Genomic DNA, 24,886 nt, shown 5'->3' with positions numbered 1-24,886 from the left:
GTAGGTATGTAGCAACGAGAAAAGGTTACAGCACACGGCGGCCTTGAAGTAGAGCAGAGTAGAACAGAACAGGACAGAGCAGTGCCAGTGGCCAGGACCAGGGGAGAGCAGCTTGGAAAGGCTACTAGTATATGTATGTGTAGGATGCAGTCGGCAGCCCAGTAGCGACGAGAAGCAGAAAAGCTAGAGTACTCTATTTGCGGGGTTCTCTCCTTGCTGAGGGCCTGCACATCACATCTCAACCAAAAAAAAGTCGGTTGCTGCCAATCCCATCCAGTCCATCAACGTCATAGCTTTCCACACCTCAAGTGAACGGGGCCTCGCGTCAACACTCAACGACGCCCAACTGTCCCAACATGGCGCGTAAAGAACAGGGGAGAGGAGAGGGGCGGGCGGGAGGATTTGCCCTCCAACTAAGACAGTGAGGCGCGCGACCGAGAAGCCGAGCTTTTTTTTCTCTCTCTCTTCTTTTCTCTCTTCTTTTCTCTCTCGCCTCACTGCGTGTGAGATTTCAGCCTGTCAGACAAGGCCTCTCTCTCCTCTTGCGTTGTTCTAACATTGGGTGAGTGTTGGAGGGGTGGAGCAGCGAGAGAGACACGGAGGGGGAGGGGGAGGAGGGGCCGGGCTTATCAGGGCGCGCCAGTGCGTGGGGGAGGGGGAAAGGGAGCTATGGCTGCTTACCCCGCGTGCCCTGCTCGCATCCACTCATTGCGGCGGAGAGACTCAAGAGGAACCGGCCAGCCTCGTCCCATCCAGCGCCTCACGGTCCACTTGCGCCTGAGCCTCTCTCTCTCTCTCTCTCTCTCTCTCTCTCTCTATACCTCTCTATACCTCTCTATACCTCCTAATACGCCTGCATCACATTCCCTTCTCAGTGCGTGGGCTCGTCACGCCCTAGAAACCCGAGTTCCTAGTAGGAGTACCAGGCTACACTATGTGTCGCGCCGCATCTGATACATCCCCACCATGATCGTCCGGACTCTTCGAGCCATCGTCGTCGTGTCGCCACAAGCGCGCGCCTCGTACCTGGCCCTGTATAGCACCAGCCAACACCGCCGTGCCTTGTCCTCATACGGCCCGCGTCGGTCTTCGTACAACCGCTCAGACTTCACCGGCCAGGGCTTCTCTTCCACCTATGAACCCGACCAGCCGACCCGAGGCCCCCTGGGCGGTACCAGCAACGTCGGCTCAACCCACATCACGCCCAAGGCGCTCAGGCAGCACCTCGACCAGTTTGTCGTCGACCAGGACCGTGCCAAGGTGGTGTTGAGTGTCGCCGTCCATGAACACTATCTGCGGATACAAGAGATTCAACGACAGCGGGATGAACAGGCTCGGCTGGAGGCACAGGCACAGCGGAGGGCATCGGCGTCCAGACATCCTGTAGAAGGTAGATGCGACTTCCTTTTTGTTATCCAGCCTCGCCACCCATCCACTTCTCCCGTGACGAGCGTGACTGAGCCAAACAGACGAGTTCCCAGGTCAACAGCCGACGGTCGAACTGTATGGCTATGGCGAACACGGTGCATATAACGAGGCGCCTGCCTACAATCAGACCTCATCTACACCCTTCGATCCCGAGTCGCTCGATGCCGGCCCACACCAGTTACAGATTGAAAAGTCCAATGTGCTTATACTGGGCCCCACGGGTGTCGGCAAGACCCTGATGTGCAAGACGCTTGCAAAGACACTGGGCATACCCATCTCCATGTCGGACTGTACCACCTTCACACAGGCAGGCTATATTGGCGATGATGTCGAGCAGTGTGTTGCTCGTCTGTTCTCCGCGTCAGGATACGATCTAGAGGCCACAGAACAGGGCATCATCGTTCTCGATGAGATAGACAAGATCGCAGGCGCCAAACTCTCCTACGGTAAAGACGTTGGCGGCGAAGGGGTCCAGCAAGCCTTGCTGAAGATCATCGAGGGCACAACTGTGCAGGTTCAAGCCAAACCGGAGAGGAGTTCTACCAGACCTGGTGGCGCTTCAGGAAGAGGTAGTCCTGTGGACATGTACCAATCTCCGACACCGCCACCACCACCACCAGGAGGAGCCAAAGGTGAAGTGTTCAACATACGCACAGACAACATCCTCTTCATATGTACCGGCGCCTTCTCCAACTTACATAAGATCATCCTAGACCGCAAGTCAATGGGCAGCATGGGCTTTGGTGCTTCCATACGGTCCTCCAATGCACACGCCGCCGCCGATGGAGTGATGCTTACTGGTGCAGAAGCCGCAGCCTTCACCAAAGACGCCCCCTTCTTTGTCCCTCAGGAAACAGAACCATCCAACCCATTCGCCCCGAGACCGCTGAGACGCGAGGCCAAAGTAAATGTGCTAGATCATGTTCAACCGGCAGATCTTCAAAAGTACGGCATGATTCCCGAGTTGATAGGGCGCATACCGACTGTCTGCGCCGTCTCAGCTCTCGACGAAGGGGCGCTCGTCCGTGTGCTCACAGAGCCAAAGGACTCCTTGGTAAGACAAGAAGAACACAAGGCCCATCTCCGGAACATGGAACTGCGCTTCACGACCGGGGCATTGCGAGAAATCGCGCGCAAAGCCAGTAAGATGGGCACTGGCGCACGAGGACTTCGACACGTCGTCGACCAACTGTTGCTGCAAGCCAAGTATGAGACACCTGGTAGGTTTCCGTCCGCAATGCCTAGAACTACAAAGGTTCCCCAACTGATTGTCTACGTCAGGCTCCAGCGTAAAACACATTCTCGTTACGCAAGACGTTGCCCTTCTTAAACGCGCACCCCTGTACTTTCACCGCGGCCAATCCGCAGCCTTCCAAGCCGCACATGCCCAGGAGGAAGAGAAATGGGAAGAGGAGCTGCGAAGCAACGAGGATCCGTCGATTGGCACATTCGAGGAATACCGGAAGGCGGGTGCTGCAGGCTTTTAGCCTGTCGAATGCCATGGTGCCACCCTCTTCGCTCCCCCCCCCTTGGCCAGAAAGCTGCGCAGAAGAAGTGGCAGACGCTGGCTTGCGGCAGGCTGCATTGCAATGCAGATATGGGGGTTCTTGCAGTAGGTATCTCTTGCATGAATTGCTTGAGCTGCATGGGCTGCATGAGCTGCATGTGTGTCCGCGGTATAGCGGGATGGGGGTTATACTTGTACCTAGAGCGCGGCTTCGGGCCGTTGCCGCTGCTCCGTTGTCACAGGCATGCTCGAGTTCGCCGGCAGGAAAAAAACCGGCAATCCCGCTCAAGTGGGTTCGAATGAGGATGCAAGGACGTTGGAGGGTGCGTGTGTAGCCGGCTTTCCAACCTGTAAAAGACGTTGAATGTACCGCTGGTTCTACCCCGTCGTCATCATCGCTGTTTGGCTCGGTGGTGGTTACCGCATGTGTGCAATCCGCTTCAGATGAATCTCCCCCCCCCTTTCTGGGTCTGGACTGGCAATACCCACTCATACTCTTCCTTTTCTTTCCACTTCTTCTTCTCCTTCTTCTTCTTCTTCTTCTTCCTTCGCCAGTCTGTCTGATTGGATCTACAACTCCCTCGGGCTCACCCGCATTCGCACAGATTGCCTGCTCCGCCAGGTAGAGTAGCTTAGGCGAATAGATTCTATGCCTCCACCTCCCTTTGCACCATTTCACCCGGCCAAGCCCTCTGTCTCACGTACCTGCGCCGTTCCGTCCGGGCGCCCAATTCCCCGCCTAGCAGATGAAGTGATGAAGGCTTATCGAGTCTCCAACCCCGCTTGTCTTGTCTTCATATACATGTACATGTACGTTGATTAACATGCCCAACTCATCCCCCGTAGCGAGCCCATGCTAGTGCACTTTTGGATCCAAAATACTTGCCGACTACACAGTGATCAGAGCCATGCATCTAGCCGGGCCATCAGTATCCTCGCTGCGAGCTGTGAGATGGGCGACTGGGGGTTTTGGAAGAGCGGGGTCTGGACTCTGGACTTTTGACTCTGGACTCGAGTAGAAGGGCGGGTTTCTTTTGTGGCTGGATCCAGAGGGCTGGTATCGAGGCGGATGAGTATGTTGTGTGATTGGCATCGAGATCGGGGGGACTTGCGTTATCGACTGGTGAGGTGGGACCAATTAGGTGGGGTTTGCGATAGTGCTCTATCGTTTATCTGCATGGTTGGCATGGGAGGTTTGACGACGGTGACGTATTTCGAGGTAGGATGGGGGGTAGCTGGGCTGTTTGGGTGGGAAATTTGAGCTGCGTGTAGGTTTTTGTTGCTCGTGGTGATGTTGTGGAGTTTACTGTTTAGGATTGTGTGCTTTCTTTTTAGAGGGAGGGGGAAAGAGAGAGGGGGATGTTGCGATTGGACGACATCAGGAAATAGTCACATCAGAGTGTGATGTGATGATGTGACGGATCACTCTCATCACATCACGCCTGTCTCTCGCCATCTCGCCATCCTGTCGCGTGGTGGGGGGGTGCAGGTATGCCGGCAGAACCCCCATACTCGGATCTTATCCACCGATAGGGAAAATTCCCAACGTGGAACTCGTTGAAATACGCCCGAGTTTTTGCTCGGGAGCATCTGTTTGATTAGACGAGAAGAAGGTGTGATGTATGATGTATCCAGAAGCAAAATGGTGAGGAATCGGTGTGTGGGATGATTGGATCAAAGCCATGAGTGAGAGGGGCATACAAGTTCCATCACAAACATCATGCTATGAAGAAGAAAACCAACTACCTCTACAACCGCTCCCAAAATCAATTATTCTCCGCCTATTTCACCACCAGAACCCAGGCTCAACCCCAAGACTCCCTTCCGCACACATCCACTAGAAACCTTGCGCGGGTGGCTACAGTGATATCTCAACAACACGCCGTGTTTCACCAAGTTGCTTTGATGTATAACGTCAGAACGCAAAAAACAAACAAACAGAAAGGTCATCAGCTTCAACAAGCTGGGCGACTTTTAGTTGTAAAGGATATTTTCATTGGTATCTCATCCCGCCTCCAAAAAACCCCGTGAGAGTGGGCAGCGTAAGAAAAAAAAAGTAATACAGAGTTTTGTCTAACGATTACAAAAAAGGTATGGTAAAAAAGAAAAAAAAAGTGGAGGTTTGCCGACAACAGACAAAAAGAGTCCAACAGTGGTCGCACCTCGAAGAGACCATACTGGGTATGGAACTAGCCATCAAAAGTGATGTGGTCCAAGGTTAAGATACCATATCTCATCAGGCCCAGTGGCGAGCCAATTGGGTCTGGAAATATGCAAGATAGCACAATCATCCACTATCAATCATCAAAAAAAGTAATCGAATTTTTCAAAAGGGAGCCTCCATTAAACGCCGCGTGATGCTATTCCTAAAGTGCCTCCATGTGGGTGGGGTATCCGTAATCATAATTCATGCCATGTCATCAACAGCTCATTCCTCAAAGTCGTCTTCGGGAAACATGAACTGTTGCTGTCGCATCTTCTTCGGGCCTCTGCCCTGATCCCAGGTTGGTGATGCCGGTCGCGAAGTGGCACGCGAAGGGGGCTGAGAGGTGTATATTTGTTGCGAGTATGACGTCTGTGGAGAATATTGATAGTTCCATTGCGCAAAGCTGTCCAACGACTGCGGGCGCTGGAGCGGATACCCTACTTGTGCTGCCATGTCGTTCTTGGGACTCAGCATGGACGGCATAAAGTAGCTTTGGCCGCGTTGATGGGTGGCGTATTGAGGCGTTGGAGCGGTTGAGAGTCCATTCGAGAATGCCATGCCGTTCTGCGGAGGCAACTGCGATGCAATGGCAGTGTTGGGCATGCGAGGATACTGTGCCTCGCGTGGAAAAAACATACTCTGGGAGTGGGGAAGGCCATGGGCGATGCCTGGGGTATGTGGTACAATCGGTGTTGTGGGCTGCGAGTATGCACTATAGACCGTTGGCGAGTACTCGAACAAGGGAGCCGTGTAGTTGGCCGGTACCGAGTCCTGCACAGCGGTAGGAATGGTAAGAGGCCCCAAGGTCTCGGCGGGGTTCTCCTTGTTCTTGTGGTCATCCGTAATCTGAATAATGTCCGACAGTTCCTGTGCTATGAGGTTCTTGTTGGCGTCGGTAAAGGTGAAGATGACTCGATAGCCGACTGGCGATTTGTCTTCCTGATGTCGACAATAGCAGGTGATTCGCATGACGAACTCTACCTTCTTCGCCTCGGGCGAGTACTCTAGATCTTCCTCCATGTCCTGCCATCTCTTGAACTCCTTCTCGTTGATCATGATGATGCGCTCATCCTCATAACTGTTCCACTCGGATTCTTCCTCTGCATTGCGCTTCTTCTTGCGATTGTAGCGCTTGGCCTCGCGCTCCTTGCAGCCTTCGCAAATCACAACCGCGCCCCCGTTTTGCGGGTGGCACTTGTCGCTCTTGTCAATCTCTGTGACTGGTGTGGTGTTCGGCCGTCTTGGGGTCGGTTCTGCGCCTCTGGCACGTCGATAGGCGCGCTCGAGTCCCTCTGGCTTCTCCACCGCCGTTGCGAGGACAAGGGTGAGTGAGACGCGGGCTGTGCCATCCTTTTTCTCGTTTGCCTCGATTTCCTCTGCGCTTGCCAGCTGCTTGGACTTGGACAGCGTAGGCCGAGGAAAGCGCACCCACTGTATGGTAGCTGGAAGCGGGTCGACAACGAGCACCGTCTTGATTTGGGTTTCGGCACGCGTCTTGGTGCGGTCGAGGTGGATGGACACCTTGGGCCGGTAATCATTGATGGTCTGGGGAATGTGGATGGCCGCCCAAGTGTCATTTCCCAGCGAATCGTTGCTTGTTTCGGGCGAGCTGGTCTGACTGTGATCCCGGTACTCTGCGCGAAAATCACCGGGGGAGTTGGCGGTGCTGAAGACGATGTCGTTGCTGGGAGGTGACGGGGTGTTGGTCGTGGTTGTGGAGTAATCGGCGTTGAAAAAGGTGTTGAAGTCGTCGTCTTGCTTGGGGAAGTTGAAGGTGGTAAAGTTGCTCAAATCAACGGCTGAGTCCTGGCTCCTGCCTGAGCGATCGCTGGTGGCGCCAAGGTGATTGGACTGCAGCGGGGTGGTATACTGGTGGTCTAACCGAGTGGGCCACGAGGGGGGCGGTTGAAAGTCGCCCGTATTTTCCAGATCCTGGGGGTTGACATAATTGTCGAGTAGCGGTAAGCTGTCCATGGTGTGCGATGAAAGTGTGGGTGTGTGGTGATGACAGTTGGGGAAGAGAGGAGGAGGAGGAGGAGGAGGAGGTGGTGGTGGTGGTGGTGGTGGTGGTGGTGGTGCGAGGTGTGGCCCACTCCGCAGCTGGATCGACGCGGCAGACGGGGGCCCGCACTCTGGCACTCGGTCGGAATCGGAATTTCAAGGGCGTGCGTCCTGGGGTTTCTAGGGCAATGGGAGCGACAAGTCAAGTCAAGAAGGAGGGAGGCAGGTAAAGAACGAAGGGCAGACTGGGGTTCTCGGCAGTAGAAGATAAAAATATAAAATGGGGGGGGGGGGGGGGGTGTGGATGGTAGTGGTATCCACTGCTAGCGACGGTTGGCGGGTTGATGGGGAGGGGGGGAGGTTGCAGGAAGGACGGGAGGTGGGTTGGTGGTTTAAGCTGGTGCTGGCTCGGAACCAGCTCTCGGCCAATTAGGGCAAGGGGTGATGGTCCGGTGGGGGGAGGAGGAGGAGGAGGAGTCGTCGTCGGCGGCGGCGGCGGACAGGCGCTGTTGCAAGGGCGTCCTGAGTGTTTGGGGTGAAGGAGCGTTGGTGCGTCGAGTGTTTAGGGCTGGGAGTTTGAAGACTTGTCTGGTGACAATGAGGGTGGTGTTGGTGGTAGGTAGTAATGGGTGTCGTGAAGTCGGAGAAGTCGTGGGAGAACAAGGAGAACAAGGAGAAGGAGAAGAGGAGGAAAAATGACAAAGGGTCGGGGAAGAGGAAGAGGAAGAGGAAGAGGAAGAGGAAGAGGAAGAGGAACAAGATGGGTGGACTGCAGATGTGGAGCCAAGTTGGAGTGAGTTGGAGTGAATTGGACGTGGCATGGACACTCTGGACTCTCTGGAGCGTGCAGCCTGGTACTCTAGGTAGCGAGGTATTATTTCACGTCTGAGCAAGAAAAAAGACGACCCCACTTGGCAGTCAAGAGTCAAGCTTGGAAAGCCAGCCCTGGATGGGAGCCCTTGGAGAGCAGAGCAGACGTTTGGGAGGGGAAGCCTTGAGCGCACCGTCCACCGTCTTACTGTTCGCCGCACCGGGGGCAGGCTTTGGCAACGTCAATATCTGCCAAGCACTCCCCTGTCCTGCCAGTGAACTGCCTACTGCACCCACCTACCCATCTACTCTACCCACCTACTCTACCCACCTACTCTACCCACCTACTCTACCCATCTACTCTATACTATGCACAACACATTACATCCACCATCCACCACAAACCTTTGTACACCCATCTCCCTCTCATCCTCTCATTTCCTAGACATCCTGCCTTTCCACACACACACACACACACACACACACCTGCTGCATCGTGGGAGCCCGGCTTGGCCACCCGCTGCTCGGCTGTTTTGCGGTTCAAAGGGCTTCCAGACATGCTGCAGTCTGCAGTCTGCAGTCTGCACTCGTGTGTGTTAGGTACGTGTAGCCAGCAGGATACGGCATGCCATGATGCCATGCTTTCACCTACCTGCTGCACTCCAGCACCCCCTTCACCCAGTAGCTCTGCAATAGCCATCTATAGAGTACAAGTAAATACATGATGCAAGCCCTCGAGGTACTGTACGTCCACAGCGGGGAGGGGGCATCGTCCACTGGCTCGACTCCACGATCCACTGCGGGAGATGTACCTGAACTTCATCACTGCACTCGGGTGCACGAGCCGGCGCCGGTTAGCTGCAGATGCTGGGCTGCCCTGGTTCAAAGCCCGCTCTGCGCTCATGGCTGCACAGCTGCGAGCCATCCATCCGCTGTATAAAACTGCACTGTACGGGCAAGGGAATGAGTAGTCGGCGGCTGCTGTCGGCTTGCTGCCGTGCAACACGCGCCGCTGTGCTTGCCAATGCAATCAAAACCCGCCCGGTGCTTTCATTCTGTCTCCGAGGGCCTGCCTGCCAGCTGCAGCGCCTGATGCCACCACCAAAAACTACCACCAATGCGAATCAAAAAAATGTGCGCAATGGCCATCCAGCCGTCCAGTCCGCCAGGCCAGCCAGGCTAGACGCGCCTCGGATCCACTCAAGGGCCATACAATAGTAGTACTCTAGCACTCACCCGGCCGCTGGCTGGCTACTGCGTCCTGCGTCCTGCGTCTCTCATGGCCTCGAACCAGAGCCACCCTGCAAGCTGCAGCAAGCCTATGGTAGGAAGAGTATGCACTGCGCCTACTACCTACTACAACACACTTTCGCAGGGCTGAGCGCACAGGACGAGGATCAGCCCGTCGCCCCGATCCTCGAGGGGGCACAGGCCCTTGGTCGATTGGCCGCGCACCTCTCCATACGTCGACGTCGATAAAACTTTGCATTCAAGGGGCACGACTGCATCTCTCCCCTCGGCCGCTCTCCCTACTGTGTAAGAGAAACTGGTTACTGGCAAGCTGGATGATGGAGAGGGGCAACCGGCCGACTATCCATCGCTAGCCTGCCACCGACCCGGAGACAGTTTCTCTTGGAACCCCAGGATTGAGCGCTGCCTTTCTTCCCCCCCAAAACCAACCCCCGCTCCCGGTGGCGATATTGTACTGGTAGAACGCCGCTGAGATTTTCGGAACGACAAGACTTGTCTAAATTATCCGCAGTTCATAGAGCAAGATTCGGCTTCCCGGTGTCGAGCTGCCGAAGCAATGGCTTACTGTTCTTTGAAAAGACAGCTTGGATTGGATCCCAAACTTCCGTGCTCGTGGCTCAAAAAACAGGCCCGTCTGGTACCGCACATAGCACATTCACTCATTTACCCTCCCCCTCATATTCTCTACTCAGACTCTGGCCATTACACACCAATAGCAAGCAAAAGGCCCGAGCGTGTCCACTTGATTCCCTACGCAGGCAAGCATTCGCTGGCCGCTGCCGGCCCCTTCGGCCAACTAATAGTAGCTGCTACCTACCTGGTAAGACAAGTCCATGGCTACGACGAGCGGCGACCCTGCGCCTGCCACTGGCGCCTCCAACGATCGCCATATGTGCGATTCAGGTTTTGGATATAGCCGCACTTGCTTGAATCTATGTAAGAGATCAAGCTAGAGGACGCCTACTCTTACTACTCCAGCACACACACAGGATTGCCCATGCAGGCACGCCATCCCTCCTGCGGCCTCCGAATCCTGTCGGACGATCCATCCGAATACTGTGTGTACGATCCATCCGAATACTGTGTGTACGAGAGGAACTCCATCAGTCTTTGCTTGCCTTTTTTTTTGCTACCGTTCTATCGCCACGTCCAAGCCTATGTTTGTCGACTTGTATCCATCTACGCATTGAACTGTAGGCAACAAATTGCATAGATCAGTGGTAGATTGGCAATGGGAGGCAAGACAAAAACTTCATGCTTGCATACATGTTCTCATACAAGTGATGTCCAAAGTCCACGATAGCCCCATTAGCAATAAGATTCCACACAATTCAATAATGTCTACAGAATTGCCTATATCTCTTGTCTGCACGAAGCTTACTACGTCCTCTCAAGTCTGTTGCCGTAGCTGCGCAGCAAAAGGTCTCATGCGATGCCTAGATATGAAGTGACATCTACCAAGGGATCACAGTGCTGAGTGCTGCCGACGGCCCGCCATCTGTCGACTGTTGCTGCAGCATCTATCAATCAATCAGACTTCACCCATTTGCCCATAGCAAAGCGCATCTTTCAGGCGCTGCCAACCTCTCCTCTCCACGGTTTGCACTACCATGGTCCATGGTTCACTCGAGGCTCAGGCAACCAGACCCGCTCTCTGTTCATAGAAACTAGCTCTATTCATCCAAGTCACATAGTTTTCCCTCTTGACGGAGCCAAAAGTACTCCATCTCCCCTGCTTGGTCCCATGAATACAGTACGCTCGATTCTTCCTCGTCCAAATCAAGCCCACGTCCCTGAGTACCTTGCAAGAGTTGCAAGACCTCGTACGACGTCAAAAGGGCGCCCCCCTCCGTATGTCATCCATTATCCATGCAGCAGTGCAGCCTGCCGAACGACTCGAGCTGGTTTTCCAGTGCTACGGTACATGGGGACAATGACTGCAGATGGCTCATGCCGATCTTCCCAGTAGAGCTTGGCTACTAGTAGTTCCAGGCGTCCTGCACGTTGCAATCATTCCATTCCATGCCATGTGAGCCCCATGCTGCGAAGCACAGTGACCCATTTGCCATACCATGGTATAATTCCCTATATGCCATACGTTCTTGGAACCGTTCCCAAGACATCTCTGCAACATAGGACGGACAGCAATCGTGTGTACGGTATACTAAACGTGACTTGTCACTCTTGTTGTTTGACAATCGCAGTGTATGCCCAAGAAAGATACCGTATCCAGATGACCGGCACCGGTATGTTGCTAGCCACTCACACTGCCGATTCGAGGTTTGCCAGACCTGCACGGTCTCAGAGGCCGTCGAGACGAGATCTTGCAATCGACGATGGCACTTGTGGTTGCTCCGTTACCTTTGACCGATGATATGGTCCATATACGTACAGATGGCGCTCTACACAAGGTGCTTGTGCTTGAACCCTTGCAACATCGTCCGACCAGAGGCCAACCAATCTACCTACCCGCCGCCCCATCAACCATCGCAATCGACCCAGAGCCACCACACCCTCTCTCACTTGTGTGCGGCACCGTTGGACGCGATGATGACATCAAACTGCGTATTGTTCCTATGGAGAGGAAGGCCCCGCCCCTTCGCAAAAAGACAAGCCGTTCTGGCACGGTTATGCACATTACAGTCGCAATCGTTCGCTTACCGTACCCTCCCTTCAGCAAGCCCCCCCCCCCACCACTCAGCCGGCAACCCAGGCCACCACCTCTCGAACGGCACAAACCCCTCAACTGCAACATGCACCATGCACCCAAGCCTCGCCTGCACCTACACTCCGAGAGTGTGTCGCTTTACCCTGCCTGTTCGTTTTTTTCTCTCTCGCTGGCCTTGCCCGTTCCCATCCTACCAGTCCGTTTACGATTGAATGTCTTGTCTAGAACAAGCATAGAAGACGGCGTGAATGCTCTCAACGGCATCACGATACGAACCCAGCCGGCCCAGGTGGTCCTATAAGTCTGATATAAGCTCTAAAAGCGTACTCGGCACGGAACCGGAGAGCGTGATCCTTTTCAATCCCATCATCTTGTTGCGGTTGCGTCTCCTCGCTGGATCATGGCTGGTGTTGGCGGGGAAGGGGGGGGATCAAAATGCATCTTTTTGTGTGTCAGCAACTACTATCCAAGTGTTGCAAGCATACAGGCTGCGCCTCTTCGGTTGCTTGCTGCTCTGGACCATATTGAAGTGTGTCTAGTGTTTGCAAAAGGTCTTGCCGCTACGCCGCGTACTGCAGTCCACCAACAGAGTGCGCTGCCAACTATTTCGACGTGGCTTTGGCACAGCATACCGACAACACAAATGACGCGACTAATGTGTCTCCACTTCTTAGCTTCCATCTGCATCATGCTTCCGCGCATTACCGCAGTACAGTAATGTACATACTGCGGCATGTACATACACAGTACACGGCAGCAGTTTTCTGACGCATGCCAATTCAGCAGCCTACCGCTTACGAGCAGCCGCAAGATCTTGGAAGATGCACGTCTGCACACGTATGGCAACGACTCCCGCCAACGCACCATACCATGTGTCCGAAACTTCATTGATTTACTATCTTCATTCCGGCGCTTCTCTCACTACCGCTTACATACCGATACCTCCTCTTGCTCTCGCCTCGTCATGTTACTTCAACTCTAGATCCGCTTTTACATTCGCGGATCTCGAACCTACATAGCGAGCGGCTATTCTGCAAGGTCCTTCAACTGTATAGCAATAAGCTTTGTAGCCAAGCCATCGTCCATGCTCCACGGTCATGCTTCCGCCTGTCTCAAATGGGAGCTACCGAAGCGGAACAGATCCGGCCCCTTGCAAACAAATAGCGGCGGATGCTGTTGGATTTGGACGGAAATTTATTGACGGCTCTATATCTATGCATCCCGGATTCCAGAAACCGCAGTGGCACTTGGGCAGCCCGTGGCTGGACTCTCACGAAACTCTTTCGGACTTGACCGATACCTCATTCAGATACAAGCGAGTGCGATGACAGCCGTAGAGATACCGAGGTGTTGCCGTGTGGGTGAACAAGTCCAAGATTGGCCACTGCTGACGAGGTGGTATGTGGCTGCAGATGCAGGCTTGCAAAATCTGCTGTGCGGCTTGGTAGGTACGAAAGTGGTCCTAAGTCGAACGTGAGAAAGCCAAAAGACATTAAAGTCCTTTTAACTTTGCACTCGAACTAGCCGCCCGGGGGATCTACCTAACCTACCTTGATGCCGGCATACATAGACTAGCTGCGTGGGACACGGCAGCGAAACACAGAGGGTTGCTGTCACGGTCGCCTGTCATTTGAATGGGATATTACAGTACATGCAAACCTACGGGCGGTCTTGGTATAGATTGTCTGGATAGACAAGAAGGGATACCTATGAAACACATGGTGATTTACTGCACTAGTTTACCAAGTCACTGGAAACTCTCTAATCATCAATGGGGGATTGTCGGCCAAAAGAGATTGGTATTTCATTGCCGTTGATGTAATTTGTCTCAAGATTTACAATCAATGTCGCTCTAATGAGGTGTAGAGGCGTTTATGCACACCAGCACAGTGCACATTAGAGCAGATGTCATTTCCTTGCTGGTAGAGTATGCACGGATCATGTTTATTGTTTTGCTAAATTGCTACCTCATCCAGCCATGACATGGCTATACGTTTGATTAGAAGTATGTCTAATAATGCGTAGTTCAGTAGAACATTGCAGCATTTGTAGAGCTGTTCAAGTAAGACAATATTTCACGGTCTGGTCATACAAATATCGTGCAATCTCCGAATTGGCCGCTGTGAGTGACAGTGATATCTTCTCCATCCTTGAGACTAGCGTGAATCTGTGAAGTGAAAGTGATATGAAATGTAGACCAGCGTGAATCGATGAAGTGAAAGTGGATATAAAGTGTTGCGAATCCAAGGTGACAGACACAATGGCGTCAGTCTTACTGGATTAGGAAGAAACCCGAGGTGGTCCGCCACACGACAGCTGAATAGCTACTTACTCGACGTGTCTGTCGCGAACCACCGCACCGAATCCCAATATACGCTCTTCTTTTCGATTTTCTTGTCGCTGAGGCGGCGCAAGAGAGTCACCCAGAGCACTGAAGATGTTCTCCTTACCCATGATTGCACCACGGCCCGTAAGTATACCAGCTTGAATCCTATGAAGGGACGCATCATTTGTACCTCGCCCAACGAAGCATAATAACGGAAATCACCAGGATGCCAGTTTGTGGCCCTCGCATCGTACCGCACATACAGCCTTTGATGATTCGTCTTCGCAATCCCCGCCCAACGCAAATTCAAACTCCCAGCGCCGTCCCACTTCCCGTCATGGCCCGCATCACAGCCACGCTCGCGCCGCAACAGCCTTCCTCGCCGCCCTCACAAACGACGAAAACATGATTGAGCAACGCAAGCAGAATGTTCGTCGCTTCGGCGCCGGCTGGTTGCGCCCACCAGGTGTTGCCAAGACATTGCAGGCCATGAGGGATGAAGAGCTGGAGAAGGAAGAGCAGGAGATGATGCAGCGTCGCGAACAAGTCATGATGGATCTCTCTGCCGCCCAACAAGAAGCCGCCAATGCAGAGCAGCGCGCACAAGGAGAGCAGATGGAAGGCCAGGCCGACGAGGAGCGCGATCTCGACGATGAGGTTCCCGAAGCAGAGGCCAGCAATAGCGACCTCTCGCGCTCCGACTCCGACTCGGATGTTAGTGAAGACGAGAGCGGCAGTGAAGAGGGGCAAAATACAACAATGGCCTTCAACGAGGACTCGTTCATCGAGGGCAGCATGATGGAGGCAGAAGTCTCGCACATGCTGGAAATGCAAGAAGCAGAAATGGCAGGCGTGCTGCAGGACGAACGCGATCTAGACGACGATATCCCCGAAGCCGGAAGTTATGAACATACCGACTCTGAGCTCGACGACTCTAGCGATGTGGATCGTAGCATGGCATTGCCTCCACCCATGGGTTCGGTCCAGTCCAGACGCTCGGTTAGACGTGTCAGTGGTAGACGCAGCTCTGGACGCAGGAGCTCAGGGTTACCAAGCAGCAGCTTCCAGGCTGGTGGCGTGGATGCTACGGCTGGTCGGGTCAGCTTGGGAGTCGACCTAGGTCAGGGCAGGAGTAGTTTCGGTATGGATGGTAGTAGCTCGTTCTTGGATGGCAGTTCCTTTTTAAGGAGCTCGCCTGTTGGTGCGGCGGCTACAAACAGAGGTACGCTGCGAGATAGGTTCTTGGGAGCTGCGAGGGGTGGGAGGAGGGCTTGATGGTGTACGATTGTGCTGGTGCGAGTGAGCACATGATATGATACCCCCCAGAAGTAGATGATTACGATTTTGACGAGTGGCGAGTGCACGGTACGATATCGGACTACCTGCGAAGAGGTAGAATGGTATGGCGGCAGTATAGATGTCGTGAGTACTGCCTCGTCGCACAAGATGCAGAAGAGCACACAATACAAAGTCCCAAGACGCAAATCAAACCCAACATCATGTCTCTGAGTACGCATAAGATAATCCAAATGGTCTTCTATAGAAAAACAACACAACCTCACGACGACACAAACAAACCACCCATCCCTCCACCCCAACCATCACAATCTCCCACCCAATAACACCCCATCCAAACCACCCTCCCCAAAAACCCTCTCCAAAAACCGCCCCGCCTCCCCATAAACCCGTCCCCACTCTTCCCTCTCCCCATCCCCCAACCCCAAAACAACCCTAACCATACTCTTCCACCCCTCGACCCCCCGCCTCCCACACCCCAACCAAAACAGCTCCAACCGCGGCTCAACACCAGCCGTCGCATCCACACCGCCCCCCCAACACGCGCCCGCCCGCGTCCAGCCGCGCAACTGCATCCAGCGCTGCTGCCACTCTGCATCTGAGACGCAGGACATGAGATGGAGACTGCGGTGGAGGCTGAGCAGGTTGTTCGAGGGCAGGAAGGGTAGGGTATTCAAGATGGTGTGTTTATCGAGGGTGTGGCGGAGGAGGAGCGGGTTGTTGTGTAGGAGGGTGAGGGCGAGGGCGCGGGTTGCGGATGTAGGGGTTGGGTGTGGGCCTGAGTCTGCGAGGAGGAGGGGGGGAAGGGGTGGTGGGCGGCCGGTGCCGATGGGGAGGTGTTTAGAGTAGGAGGGTGGTGGTGGTGCGGGGGTTGAGGGGGGGAGGTGGAAGAGTTGGATGTGGGATGGGGATGTGGAGAGGGGTGGGTGGATGAGGAGGCTGTTGGTTAGGAGGTCAGATGGGTAGAGGATGCCGAGGAGGTACACTGGGGTTTATCTGTTAGGTTGGGGCTACTTGTGTATGGTGGGGAGGGTTGTACCTAGGTCTGTGGGAGTCCATTGGATAGGACTGGTGGTTTCTGTACAAGGAGACGTGTTGGGCGCTGTCGAGGGGTTGTCTGGGGAATATCTGCTGAAGAAGGAATTCCAATGTGTGTCAGACGAGATGGCATCTAGAATAGGCACTGCGACTTTTTCCGGTCGATAGGCTGTGTTGCCATCGCTATGCTTGGGACAGGGATTGATACCGTCTTCAACATTTTCAAATTCCAGCATATCGATTGCAGCAGCATCGCTGAAGGGATCTGATAACATAGTTGTGATTGTGTGATTCTTGATCTGGTGAGAATAGCCCTGGGTACTTCTACGACTGATGTCACACCCCTCTTCAGTAAATTTCAAATCACTGCTGTGGTCCACGCTCAGAATTTAGCGGTAGGCTGAAGGTGTGGTAATTGAAGAGCGTGAGAAGGAAGATTATATTAACATTGCCGACTGCGAGCATGAAAAGAGTGACATGTGCGCTTCAAGGTAGTCAGCACATGCTGATCAGGATAAACCGCAATACTTGACTAAATACTCAGCATGCAAAGGCGTCAGCGGGTGCGATACATGGAAGTGGTACACGAAGCGCGTTGGAGAGTGCCGCTGACTCACTCGCTGTCCATCACCTGCTTGATATGACTGTCATCGCAAACCATTGATCTCGTCACGCGATTGCAAACAGCATGCTTGAAGACTCGTGGCATGTTTGATTTGGAATTGTGGGGTCTTTTCCATCCTGTTGCAATATCTACAGAGCTTAATGACTCGCAAAAATGTTGCGTGTTCGCAAATGTACGGGTGTCTCGCCTTTTGGCGTATCTGGTATGGTCTTCTCTAGTTTCTGGCACATCATGAGCACATGTAGTGGGGGGTTTGTCTGCACAGCATACCAGCTTCTCAAATACACACTTGTTCATCTTTCGCTCTTCCGACCGGCAGTTAAAGAGTTGCTGGTTGTGGTTCTCCAAGCATTGCCAGTGGGTGCGAAACTCCTGGAGGCAGTTCTCGTTGATATCCTTGATGCTGTAATTGAAATCAGTCTCCGCTCTCCCTGTTTATCATTCGATTGCGGTCATCCGTACACGCTCGCTGCACACCTCGTGACCTTGCGGCCTTCCTTCATGCAATCCAGCTCTCCCCGACCGTTCGCCTCGGTCTTGCACATCATGTAGTCGTCATTGTAGGCCTTGCATCGTGCGCCAATGAAGAAGGAGGCACTGAGGAGGGGCGCAGAACTGGCTCCAAGCTCCTTGACCTTGGGGATGTCGTCGGGCAGAGGGGTGGTGTCGATGAGGGCCTGCTGATTGAACCTGCGCGGGATTAGCTGGTGTATTGGGCTTGTTGCGATATCATAGAGGCTTCGCACCTGGGCTGACGCGACGACATGATGTGCTGTCTGTGCCAATGGCGGGCCAAAGTGTAGTAGTTCAAGGTGGAGGTGGCCGTGGTGGAAGTCGCATCGTCGCCGGTCTTGGCATATCAGCAGCCCTACCAGGGTTCCAAGGTTCCCTATTGGTTGCAGCGACGTGCCTGAACAAAGCTGTCTACGGCAAAACATACAAACATCCACGACGGTCTTCATCAGCATTGCCCACACATCGTTTGCGCACGCTTTTGGACCACCGCATTCGCTCAAATGACAGCTGATTAAGATTTGGCACAACGTCCTCTGCAGTCGCTGACTCTCGCTGGAACCTCTGTCGCGTCTTACTTTCGTGTCGACAACAATACTACCTATCCCTCAGTTGTTATTGTACAATATACTCCAATCATTGACTTGCGCCTTCGCACCCACACATCCAAGACTCAGCGCCTGCTCACCAAGATACGACTTCACCATGTCTTTCAGCTTCGGTAACCTCGGTGGTGGCGGCGCAGAAAAAAAGACAGGCACTCTTTTTGGAAGTACGACAGCTCCTCCTGGAGGACTCTTTGGACAATCGCAACAACAGCCACAACAACAACAGGCCAGCGCGACACAGTCTAGTCTTTTTGGATCGACGCAACAACAACAACAGCAGCAGCAGCAACCACAACAGCAACAGCAGTCAAACATGAGCAACAGCTTGTTCGGCGCGTCGCTGCAGCCTGCGCCAGCATTGAACAACGTCCAGGCCCAGAGCATACAGCAACAACGCGAGGGACTACCGCAGCTACGACAGTCCTCTGCACAGCCATATGCTGGCTCATCTGTCAGTGGACACAGTAAGCAACTCTTGTCTGACTATCACTTCCCGCTAACATATTGACAGGGGAGAAGTCGGTAGTAGAGCAAATACGGGTTCTAAACAACAAGTGGGACCCAGCCAACCCCGAATGCGTTTTCCAGTATTACTTTTACAACTCTGTCAAACCTGAAGAGGCGCCCTTCTATGGTCCATCCCAAGGCGAAGACGAGAGGAAATGGGAGGAAGCTCTGTCCAAGAAGCCCAGTCCTGGGGCCATTCCTGTGTTGGCTCGTGGTTTCGAGCAAGTAGCGGACCGTATCCGACAGCAGTCGGCCGCCGTCGCAGCACTCCGAACGCGCCTACACGAGATCAATAACAGTCTCTCGTTGCTCAAAGATACACACGAGCTGAACGTTGCCTCGCGCATCACCGAGGCCAAACGAAAGCACATCATCTTCACACAGCGGACTCTGGCTCTCGCAACCAAGGTGCAGATATTGCGGAACCGAGGTTACGTCATGGATCAGCAAGAGGAGGATCTCAAAAAGAAACTGTTGGAGTTGGAGAAGAAGACGTTTGACCCCGTGCTTGGTGGGCGGCAAGAGGAGATTTGGGCTCGTATGTCTGGGGTGCGCGAGCGAGCGCGGATACTTCAAGCTGAGACTGAGAAGCTGGGCAAGACCATTGAAGGGCAACAGAATGGTGAAATTCTCACAGATGAAGACCAGAAGGCGCTAGAGAAGGTAAGGTTGGGCCATTCGTCACACAAAACCTACTCGCTAACATGTTCCCAGCTCCTGAAAGACTACGACAGGCAACTCGATCATCTCAAGAAATGGGTCGATGACACAAAGGAGGAGTACGATGAATGGGAGACTGCGAAGCAAAGCCGGCCAGCGAAGCGATAGGCAGTTCCTTCGGTATCACGGAGTAGCGCGTGACATGTAGACGAGTTTTTGAGGCATTTGAAGGCGAATACTGGGCATGGCAGGACGATAAGCAACGGATGCATACCAGGATATTTTATTAGCTAGCTTGCCCTCTATCCCTTTTTTTGGCATGATTTGCAACAATTTTCTCCATTAATCATTCAGTGTCTACGGAGCGGAGACTATTACTCTCAGTAAGAACGACCGTCGGACCGAGCATGTACATTTGTCACAATGTCGACTTTCGTCCTCCTTCGCATGCATTTGCTAGCTTGATGACCGCCTGAATGCCATTGCTGAATGTATCGTCGAGGAAAGGGCAAGTTTGCTCTATTGTATCATCCATCTAGAACAGCTTCGAGACGTATTCGACGAGATGAGGTGCTGTAAGATGGGTTAGCTTTGCCTTCTCGCGTCCTTTCATCTGTTTCTTGCCTAGTATACTTACAAAAGTAAAGTACAATAGCTGACGCGGCCGTCCACTTGATATCCGCCAGCGTCTGCGCCTCAGCCAGCTCAAGCTCCCTCTTCGACGGTTCTGGTGGTGCTGCGATTGCGCATTAGCCTCAACAGGTTCTCAACCTCGCTTTTGATTGGGAGCAATGTGTCGAACCCACCTCCAAACATGTCTGCGGTGGGCTATTTCAGGGGTGCAGAAGAGTAATCAGCGGACTGGTTGTTGCGATGGGTTTTTCCGAGTCTTCAAGATGACGTTTGTGTCATCACGGAACTTTTTGTCGCCAATCTCGGTGATTTGCCAAGGCCCGCTGATGTAGATCGGGTCACGTGCCATCGTGATCTGTAACCCCCAAGCCGCCGGCCAAAGTAAAAGATATTGGCTTCCTTGAGACCCCCGTAAATCACGCAAGGAACATTATCATTAATGCACAATCCTGGCCGTATCTGGTTCAGACGCGTACCACTCACTGCATTACCACTACGGATTCTGTCTACTACCATTTTACCTCCACATACTCAGGTACCAATCCAGTCCGCCACAACGCTTCAAGGGGGCGGCCTGCTCCACGATTCCACAATCTTTATATAATTGCACTACCTCGAAGATCATCGGAGAGCAAGGAGAACTCCATTTAACTGCAGGCTGAAGCGCATCTTTAAAAAAGTATAGCATGGACTGATGAACCTTCCGATGGGGTTAGTAGTTCTTAGCACTTGGCCCTCGTGTCCATCCAAGACACACCAGAGGTCACCATGACATTTCCACTCATCGCACATAAGCCCAGGAAGTTTGACTACTATTTTTCGAACTTCAATTGACTATAAGCCACTGCCATATATTGGAGTATGTCTATTTATCTGATGCTTAAGTGCCCCGAGCTGTTCGAGTACCTACACTACAAAGATGCAATAAGCGTCAAGCGTTGCTTGTCGATGTTAAGTTTGACCGGGCGGCCCGTTCGGGCTGACTATGAATTTCCTAGAGTGAGGTCTGACTAGGCGGTCTGTTCAGTCGGGCTGAATACTTGTTGGAAATACCTTGCTATAAACATACGGTATTTCACCCTTAGATCTCACTACATGTCGGACGTGTTGCTACACCGCCGATCTTTCGTGCAGTCTTCTTTGAGACTGTTATCAACATGATGATTCCTTCAGCCAATCTCCTTTTGGCCTTTTCGACTTGCACGCTCGCGCTTCACGTTCGTTCGGATACATGGAATGTCGACCCACATGAACTGAACGTGAATACTGGAGACCCAGCATACACATTACGCCCTACACATCCCCACGGTGTCACCGATCTCACTGGGCCTCACGTCAAGCCAGATTCTAAGAATGGCTCCTCTGACTCTTGTGCACCCTATTGGCTTGAAAACGTCAAGCACCAGGGTATCGCGTCCTTCAACCCAAACCCTGACAACTACACCGTTTTCAGGAACGTGAAGGATTATGGAGCTGTCGGTGATGGCATCACGGATGATACGGCAGCGATCAATCGTGCTATGGCTGAACAGGATAGATGTGGTCCCGGAGTCTGCGAGAGTGCGACGACTTCACCAGCGATTGTGTACTTCCCAAGTGGCACTTATTTGATCTCGAGCAGCATTATCGATTACTATTACACTCAGGTTAGCCTCATCACAGTAATTGACAAGGCCTTTCTAAACTGACAAGATCAGATCATTGGCAACCCCAACTGCCTCCCAACCATTGTTGCTGCGCCACACTTTGAAGGTGCGAGTTTCGGGTTGATCGATGGATCCAAATACCCATCCTCAGGTCCACGTGCCGGACGTACTGGATTCCCATCGACCAGGACGTTCTTCAGGCAGATTCGGAACCTCATTCTTGACATGACGAAATTGCCTCTCAACACTACAACCGCTGGTATCCACTGGCCAACTGCTCAGGCAACTAGCTTGCAGAACATTGTTTTCAACATGAATCCCTCAAATGGCATGGCGGGCCATCAGGCTATCGTGATAACCGAAGGCTCAGGCGGTTTCATGACGGATTTAGTCTTCAACGGAGGGCACTACGGCCTTAACGTTGGGAACCAACAATATACTACACGCAACCTCACTTTCAACAATGTTCACACTGCTATCAACCAACTTTGGAATTGGGGTTGGAATTACAAGAGTATCTCGATCAACAATTGCAATGTAGGACTGAACATTACCGCGAATGGCCCGGATGCGATCAACGTCGGCTCGATCACTCTCTTGGACAGCGAGATAAGCAATACGCCGATTGGCATCGTGACTTCCAAAACTGATTCCTCACTGCCTGCTGCTGGAGCAAGTCTTTACATGGAGAACATTGTGCTCAATAATGTCGAGACTGCTATTCTCGGCCCCAACAGCACCTACTTGGCTGGGTCGTCGGGTCAGTCTGTGATCTCAGCATGGGCTGACGGCCATCGCTACCTTCCAAATGGCCCAAATGCGCAGCGAGCGCCTATCGAACCGAGCAAGCGACCGGCTGAGCTCTTGGATGCCAACGGGAAGTTCTACGAGCGCTCCAGGCCACAGTATGGTGAAGTACCGCTGTCGCAATTCATGTCCGCACGCGATGCTGGCGCTAGGGGTGATGGTACAACAGACGATACCAAAGCCCTGAATGCTGCGATTCTGAAGGCAAAGTATGAAGGAAAGATCTTGTTTATCGATGCCGGATACTACAAGGTCACAGGAACTATATATGTACCGCCAGGTTCCAAGATCGTCGGTGAAGCTCTTAGTGCTGTCATTTTGTCGGCTGGCGATTACTTCAATGACATGGAGAACCCCAAAGCTGTCGTACAGATTGCTCAGCCTGGTGAGCAGGGCAGAGTCGAGCTCTCCGATCTCTTCGTATCAACACAGGGCCAACAGAAGGGCGCGATCCTTATCGAGTACAACCTCGCTTCGTATGATGAACCATCCGGCTTGTGGGATGTGCATGCTCGGATTGGTGGATTCGCAGGTTCCGATCTCCAAAAAGAACAGTGTATCAAGACATCTGAGACCGAAATCACAGCCGAAAATCTAGCTGAGCATTGCATTGCAGCCTTCATGGCCATGCACGTCACAAAATCCGGTACTGGTTTGTATTTGGAGAATAATTGGTTGTGGACTGCAGACCACGATCTCGACGACGTTGAAAACAATAACGGCACGCAAGTCAGCATCTACTCCGGTCGCGGCTTACACATTGAAAGCGAGCGCGGTGTCTTATGGCTGTAAGTCGCTATTGATCCCCATCCATACACCCCACATCATGTGCCTCCCCTCCAAAGTACAATGCTAATTTAAGCCATAGTTACGGCACTGTCGTCGAACATCACATAAAATACCAATATCAATTCGTCGACACTCACAACATCATCATGGGTCATATCCAGACCGAAACAGCGTACTTCCAGCCGAACCCCGACGCCCTAATCCCTTTCCCCACTGTCCCCTCTCTCAACGATCCCGTCTTCACTCCCTCCTCTAATACCTCCGTCAACGCAGCGTCCGGGTGGGGCTTGCGCATCTTGCGCTCCAACAACATTCTTGGCTATGGGCTCGGGCTCTACAGCTTCTTCGACAACTACAACTCGAGTTGTTCGGTGATCAACGGGGGTGCGGACTGCCAGACTCGCATGGTGAGTATTGAAGGGGATCGATTAAGTTATGATATCGGTTTGTATAATTTGAATACGTTGGGGACGACGCAGATGGTTACAAGGGATGGGGTGGATCTGGCGAGCAACGAGGATAATAATAGTACATACACTGATACTATTAATGTGTTCAGGATTGGTAGCGCTGGGCTTTGAAAGAAAAATAATTGAAGGAGTAAGGGAAAGATGGTAATGGACTTCATATGTCAGGTGGGTGGAATGTGAAGATGGAGATTGGGGGCAAGGAGCGAATCTCTGTTATGCAATCGAATTCAAGTTATATCGGAACATCAACTTCGTGCAGAGTGAGGAAGGTGGTATGCTGGGAAAGGGCCCTGGTACCATAAGCGGGTAAAGACCAGTGACATTGTCGTTCTGCGTAGCAGATATATGAAGAGCTCTACTTTGAGGATGTATTTTTAGTCATCTACTCAGTAGACAGTGTACAGCATGCTATTACAAACGGTCGGCACAGTTATCATATCTGTTGAGGTAGACATGGTGTATTGAACTTGAATAGCCAATAGGAAGCTCATATCAACGGGAACTTGAAGCGCCTAGACACCGTGTCAAAAGGGAATAGCAAAGCAAATGTGAGTATGAAAGGGCTAAAATGTTGTATTTATTCTTACTGGCTTGTATGCTGTCGTATCGCTAACTTCATCGTCCTGTCCCGTCGCTGTCCTCAGGCACTGTTGTCATCACTCATTCAAGAACTATATGTACTTCCACGGCCATAGAAAGTCTCAAAATGCGACAACAAGAATCCAGGTGACAGAGAATAGAAGAGAGCATATGATAGTCCAACCAAAAAAAAGCCCCCCCGGGCTGTGACGATCGTTACATTAAAACCTCAAACAGGACGCATACGTGCTGGCGCACGGCTCAATGTTTTAGACAATGTATGTTGTCCTCGAAACCTAGGAGAAAAAAAGCCTAGTTCGTTGCCGCAATGTAATCCGGCAACATGGGATTCTTCCGAAAGTAACCCTTGTCATACGTGTCATCACTCGTATGCTTATCTGACGGCACCTTAAGCGGCGTCTGAGACCCACCCTCACATGGGGACCGTGGGTACAAAAAGTTGGGTGATATGATATTGTCCGGACAACTGAGTGCAGAGCGACTGAGAATAGGATTGA

At 52.7% G+C, this 24,886-nt stretch overlaps 9 protein-coding genes across 9 annotated transcripts; 5 read left to right on the top strand and 4 right to left on the bottom strand.

Annotated features, from left to right (window-relative positions):
• Window positions 1–197: 197 nt before the first annotated feature.
• On the top strand, window positions 198–4,559 carry IAQ61_002037 (uncharacterized protein). The gene is made up of 3 exons (XM_003833861.2): window positions 198–1,390; window positions 1,470–2,648; window positions 2,710–4,559. The coding sequence occupies exons 1-3, from the start codon at window positions 967–969 to the stop codon at window positions 2,913–2,915; spliced, it is 1,809 nt and encodes a 602-aa protein (XP_003833909.1). The 5' UTR covers window positions 198–966; the 3' UTR covers window positions 2,916–4,559.
• An 804-nt stretch (window positions 4,560–5,363) lies between these two features.
• IAQ61_002036 (uncharacterized protein) lies at window positions 5,364–7,115 on the bottom strand (the record flags this gene model as incomplete). Its single annotated transcript, XM_066095372.1, has 1 exon — window positions 5,364–7,115. The coding sequence occupies one exon, from the start codon at window positions 7,113–7,115 to the stop codon at window positions 5,364–5,366; it is 1,752 nt and encodes a 583-aa protein (XP_065954856.1).
• A 456-nt stretch (window positions 7,116–7,571) lies between these two features.
• Window positions 7,572–8,866, bottom strand: IAQ61_002035 (uncharacterized protein; the record flags this gene model as incomplete). Its single annotated transcript, XM_066095371.1, has 3 exons — window positions 8,674–8,866; window positions 8,435–8,652; window positions 7,572–7,911 (listed from the first exon to the last, which is right to left on the bottom strand). The coding sequence occupies exons 1-3, from the start codon at window positions 8,854–8,856 to the stop codon at window positions 7,572–7,574; spliced, it is 741 nt and encodes a 246-aa protein (XP_065954855.1). The 5' UTR covers window positions 8,857–8,866.
• An 848-nt stretch (window positions 8,867–9,714) lies between these two features.
• Window positions 9,715–12,172, top strand: IAQ61_002034 (uncharacterized protein; the record flags this gene model as incomplete). The annotated part of the gene is made up of 6 exons (XM_066095370.1): window positions 9,715–10,095; window positions 10,153–10,285; window positions 10,739–10,896; window positions 10,958–11,107; window positions 11,173–11,449; window positions 11,493–12,172. Coding segments are annotated over 6 exons (1,779 nt in total), but the record flags the coding sequence as incomplete, so codon positions are not given.
• Window positions 12,173–14,225: 2,053 nt separating this feature from the next.
• Window positions 14,226–15,759, top strand: IAQ61_002033 (uncharacterized protein). The gene is made up of 2 exons (XM_066095369.1): window positions 14,226–14,341; window positions 14,423–15,759. The coding sequence occupies exons 1-2, from the start codon at window positions 14,309–14,311 to the stop codon at window positions 15,470–15,472; spliced, it is 1,083 nt and encodes a 360-aa protein (XP_065954853.1). The 5' UTR covers window positions 14,226–14,308; the 3' UTR covers window positions 15,473–15,759.
• A 1,059-nt stretch (window positions 15,760–16,818) lies between these two features.
• On the bottom strand, window positions 16,819–17,972 carry IAQ61_002032 (uncharacterized protein). The gene is made up of 4 exons (XM_003833852.2): window positions 17,903–17,972; window positions 17,619–17,846; window positions 17,427–17,559; window positions 16,819–17,377 (listed from the first exon to the last, which is right to left on the bottom strand). The coding sequence occupies exons 1-4, from the start codon at window positions 17,920–17,922 to the stop codon at window positions 17,294–17,296; spliced, it is 465 nt and encodes a 154-aa protein (XP_003833900.1). The 5' UTR covers window positions 17,923–17,972; the 3' UTR covers window positions 16,819–17,293.
• Window positions 17,973–18,374: 402 nt separating this feature from the next.
• IAQ61_002031 (uncharacterized protein) lies at window positions 18,375–19,612 on the top strand (the record flags this gene model as incomplete). The annotated part of the gene is made up of 3 exons (XM_003833851.2): window positions 18,375–18,741; window positions 18,789–19,447; window positions 19,499–19,612. The coding sequence occupies 3 exons, from the start codon at window positions 18,375–18,377 to the stop codon at window positions 19,610–19,612; spliced, it is 1,140 nt and encodes a 379-aa protein (XP_003833899.2).
• A 367-nt stretch (window positions 19,613–19,979) lies between these two features.
• On the bottom strand, window positions 19,980–20,426 carry IAQ61_002030 (uncharacterized protein; the record flags this gene model as incomplete). The annotated part of the gene is made up of 3 exons (XM_066095368.1): window positions 19,980–20,017; window positions 20,082–20,180; window positions 20,360–20,426. The coding sequence occupies 3 exons, from the start codon at window positions 20,424–20,426 to the stop codon at window positions 19,980–19,982; spliced, it is 204 nt and encodes a 67-aa protein (XP_065954852.1).
• A 736-nt stretch (window positions 20,427–21,162) lies between these two features.
• IAQ61_002029 (uncharacterized protein) lies at window positions 21,163–23,917 on the top strand (the record flags this gene model as incomplete). Its single annotated transcript, XM_003833849.2, has 3 exons — window positions 21,163–21,723; window positions 21,775–23,318; window positions 23,399–23,917. Coding segments are annotated over 3 exons (2,607 nt in total), but the record flags the coding sequence as incomplete, so codon positions are not given.
• Window positions 23,918–24,886: the final 969 nt, after the last annotated feature.

Source organism: Plenodomus lingam, assembly GCF_022343315.1.
Source record: "Plenodomus lingam strain CAN1 chromosome Unknown contig_13, whole genome shotgun sequence".
Classification (NCBI taxonomy): Eukaryota; Fungi; Ascomycota; class Dothideomycetes; order Pleosporales; family Leptosphaeriaceae; genus Plenodomus; species Plenodomus lingam.
Note: the sequence above shows the minus strand (reverse complement) of the source record. Positions and strands in the feature narration are given on the sequence as shown.

What these genes read in the sequence shown, in the direction of transcription:
- IAQ61_002032 (XM_003833852.2), bottom strand. Translation starts at nt 17,922, where the DNA reads ATGTCGTCGCGTCAGCCCAG. An exon ending in ATGTCGTCGCGTCAGCCCAG is followed by an intron (nt 17,847 to 17,902) that starts GTGCGAAGCCTC and finishes AATCCCGCGCAG; the next exon opens with GTTCAATCAGCAGGCCCTCA. An exon ending in ACGAGGTGTGCAGCGAGCGT is followed by an intron (nt 17,560 to 17,618) that starts GTACGGATGACC and finishes TTTCAATTACAG; the next exon opens with CATCAAGGATATCAACGAGA.
- IAQ61_002037 (XM_003833861.2), top strand. Translation starts at nt 967, where the DNA reads ATGATCGTCCGGACTCTTCGAGCCATCGTCGTCGTGTCGCCACAAGCG. An exon ending in GTCCAGACATCCTGTAGAAG is followed by an intron (nt 1,391 to 1,469) that starts GTAGATGCGACT and finishes TGAGCCAAACAG; the next exon opens with ACGAGTTCCCAGGTCAACAG. An exon ending in AGCCAAGTATGAGACACCTG is followed by an intron (nt 2,649 to 2,709) that starts GTAGGTTTCCGT and finishes TGTCTACGTCAG; the next exon opens with GCTCCAGCGTAAAACACATT.
- IAQ61_002033 (XM_066095369.1), top strand. Translation starts at nt 14,309, where the DNA reads ATGTTCTCCTTACCCATGATTGCACCACGGCCC. An exon ending in CCATGATTGCACCACGGCCC is followed by an intron (nt 14,342 to 14,422) that starts GTAAGTATACCA and finishes GGAAATCACCAG; the next exon opens with GATGCCAGTTTGTGGCCCTC.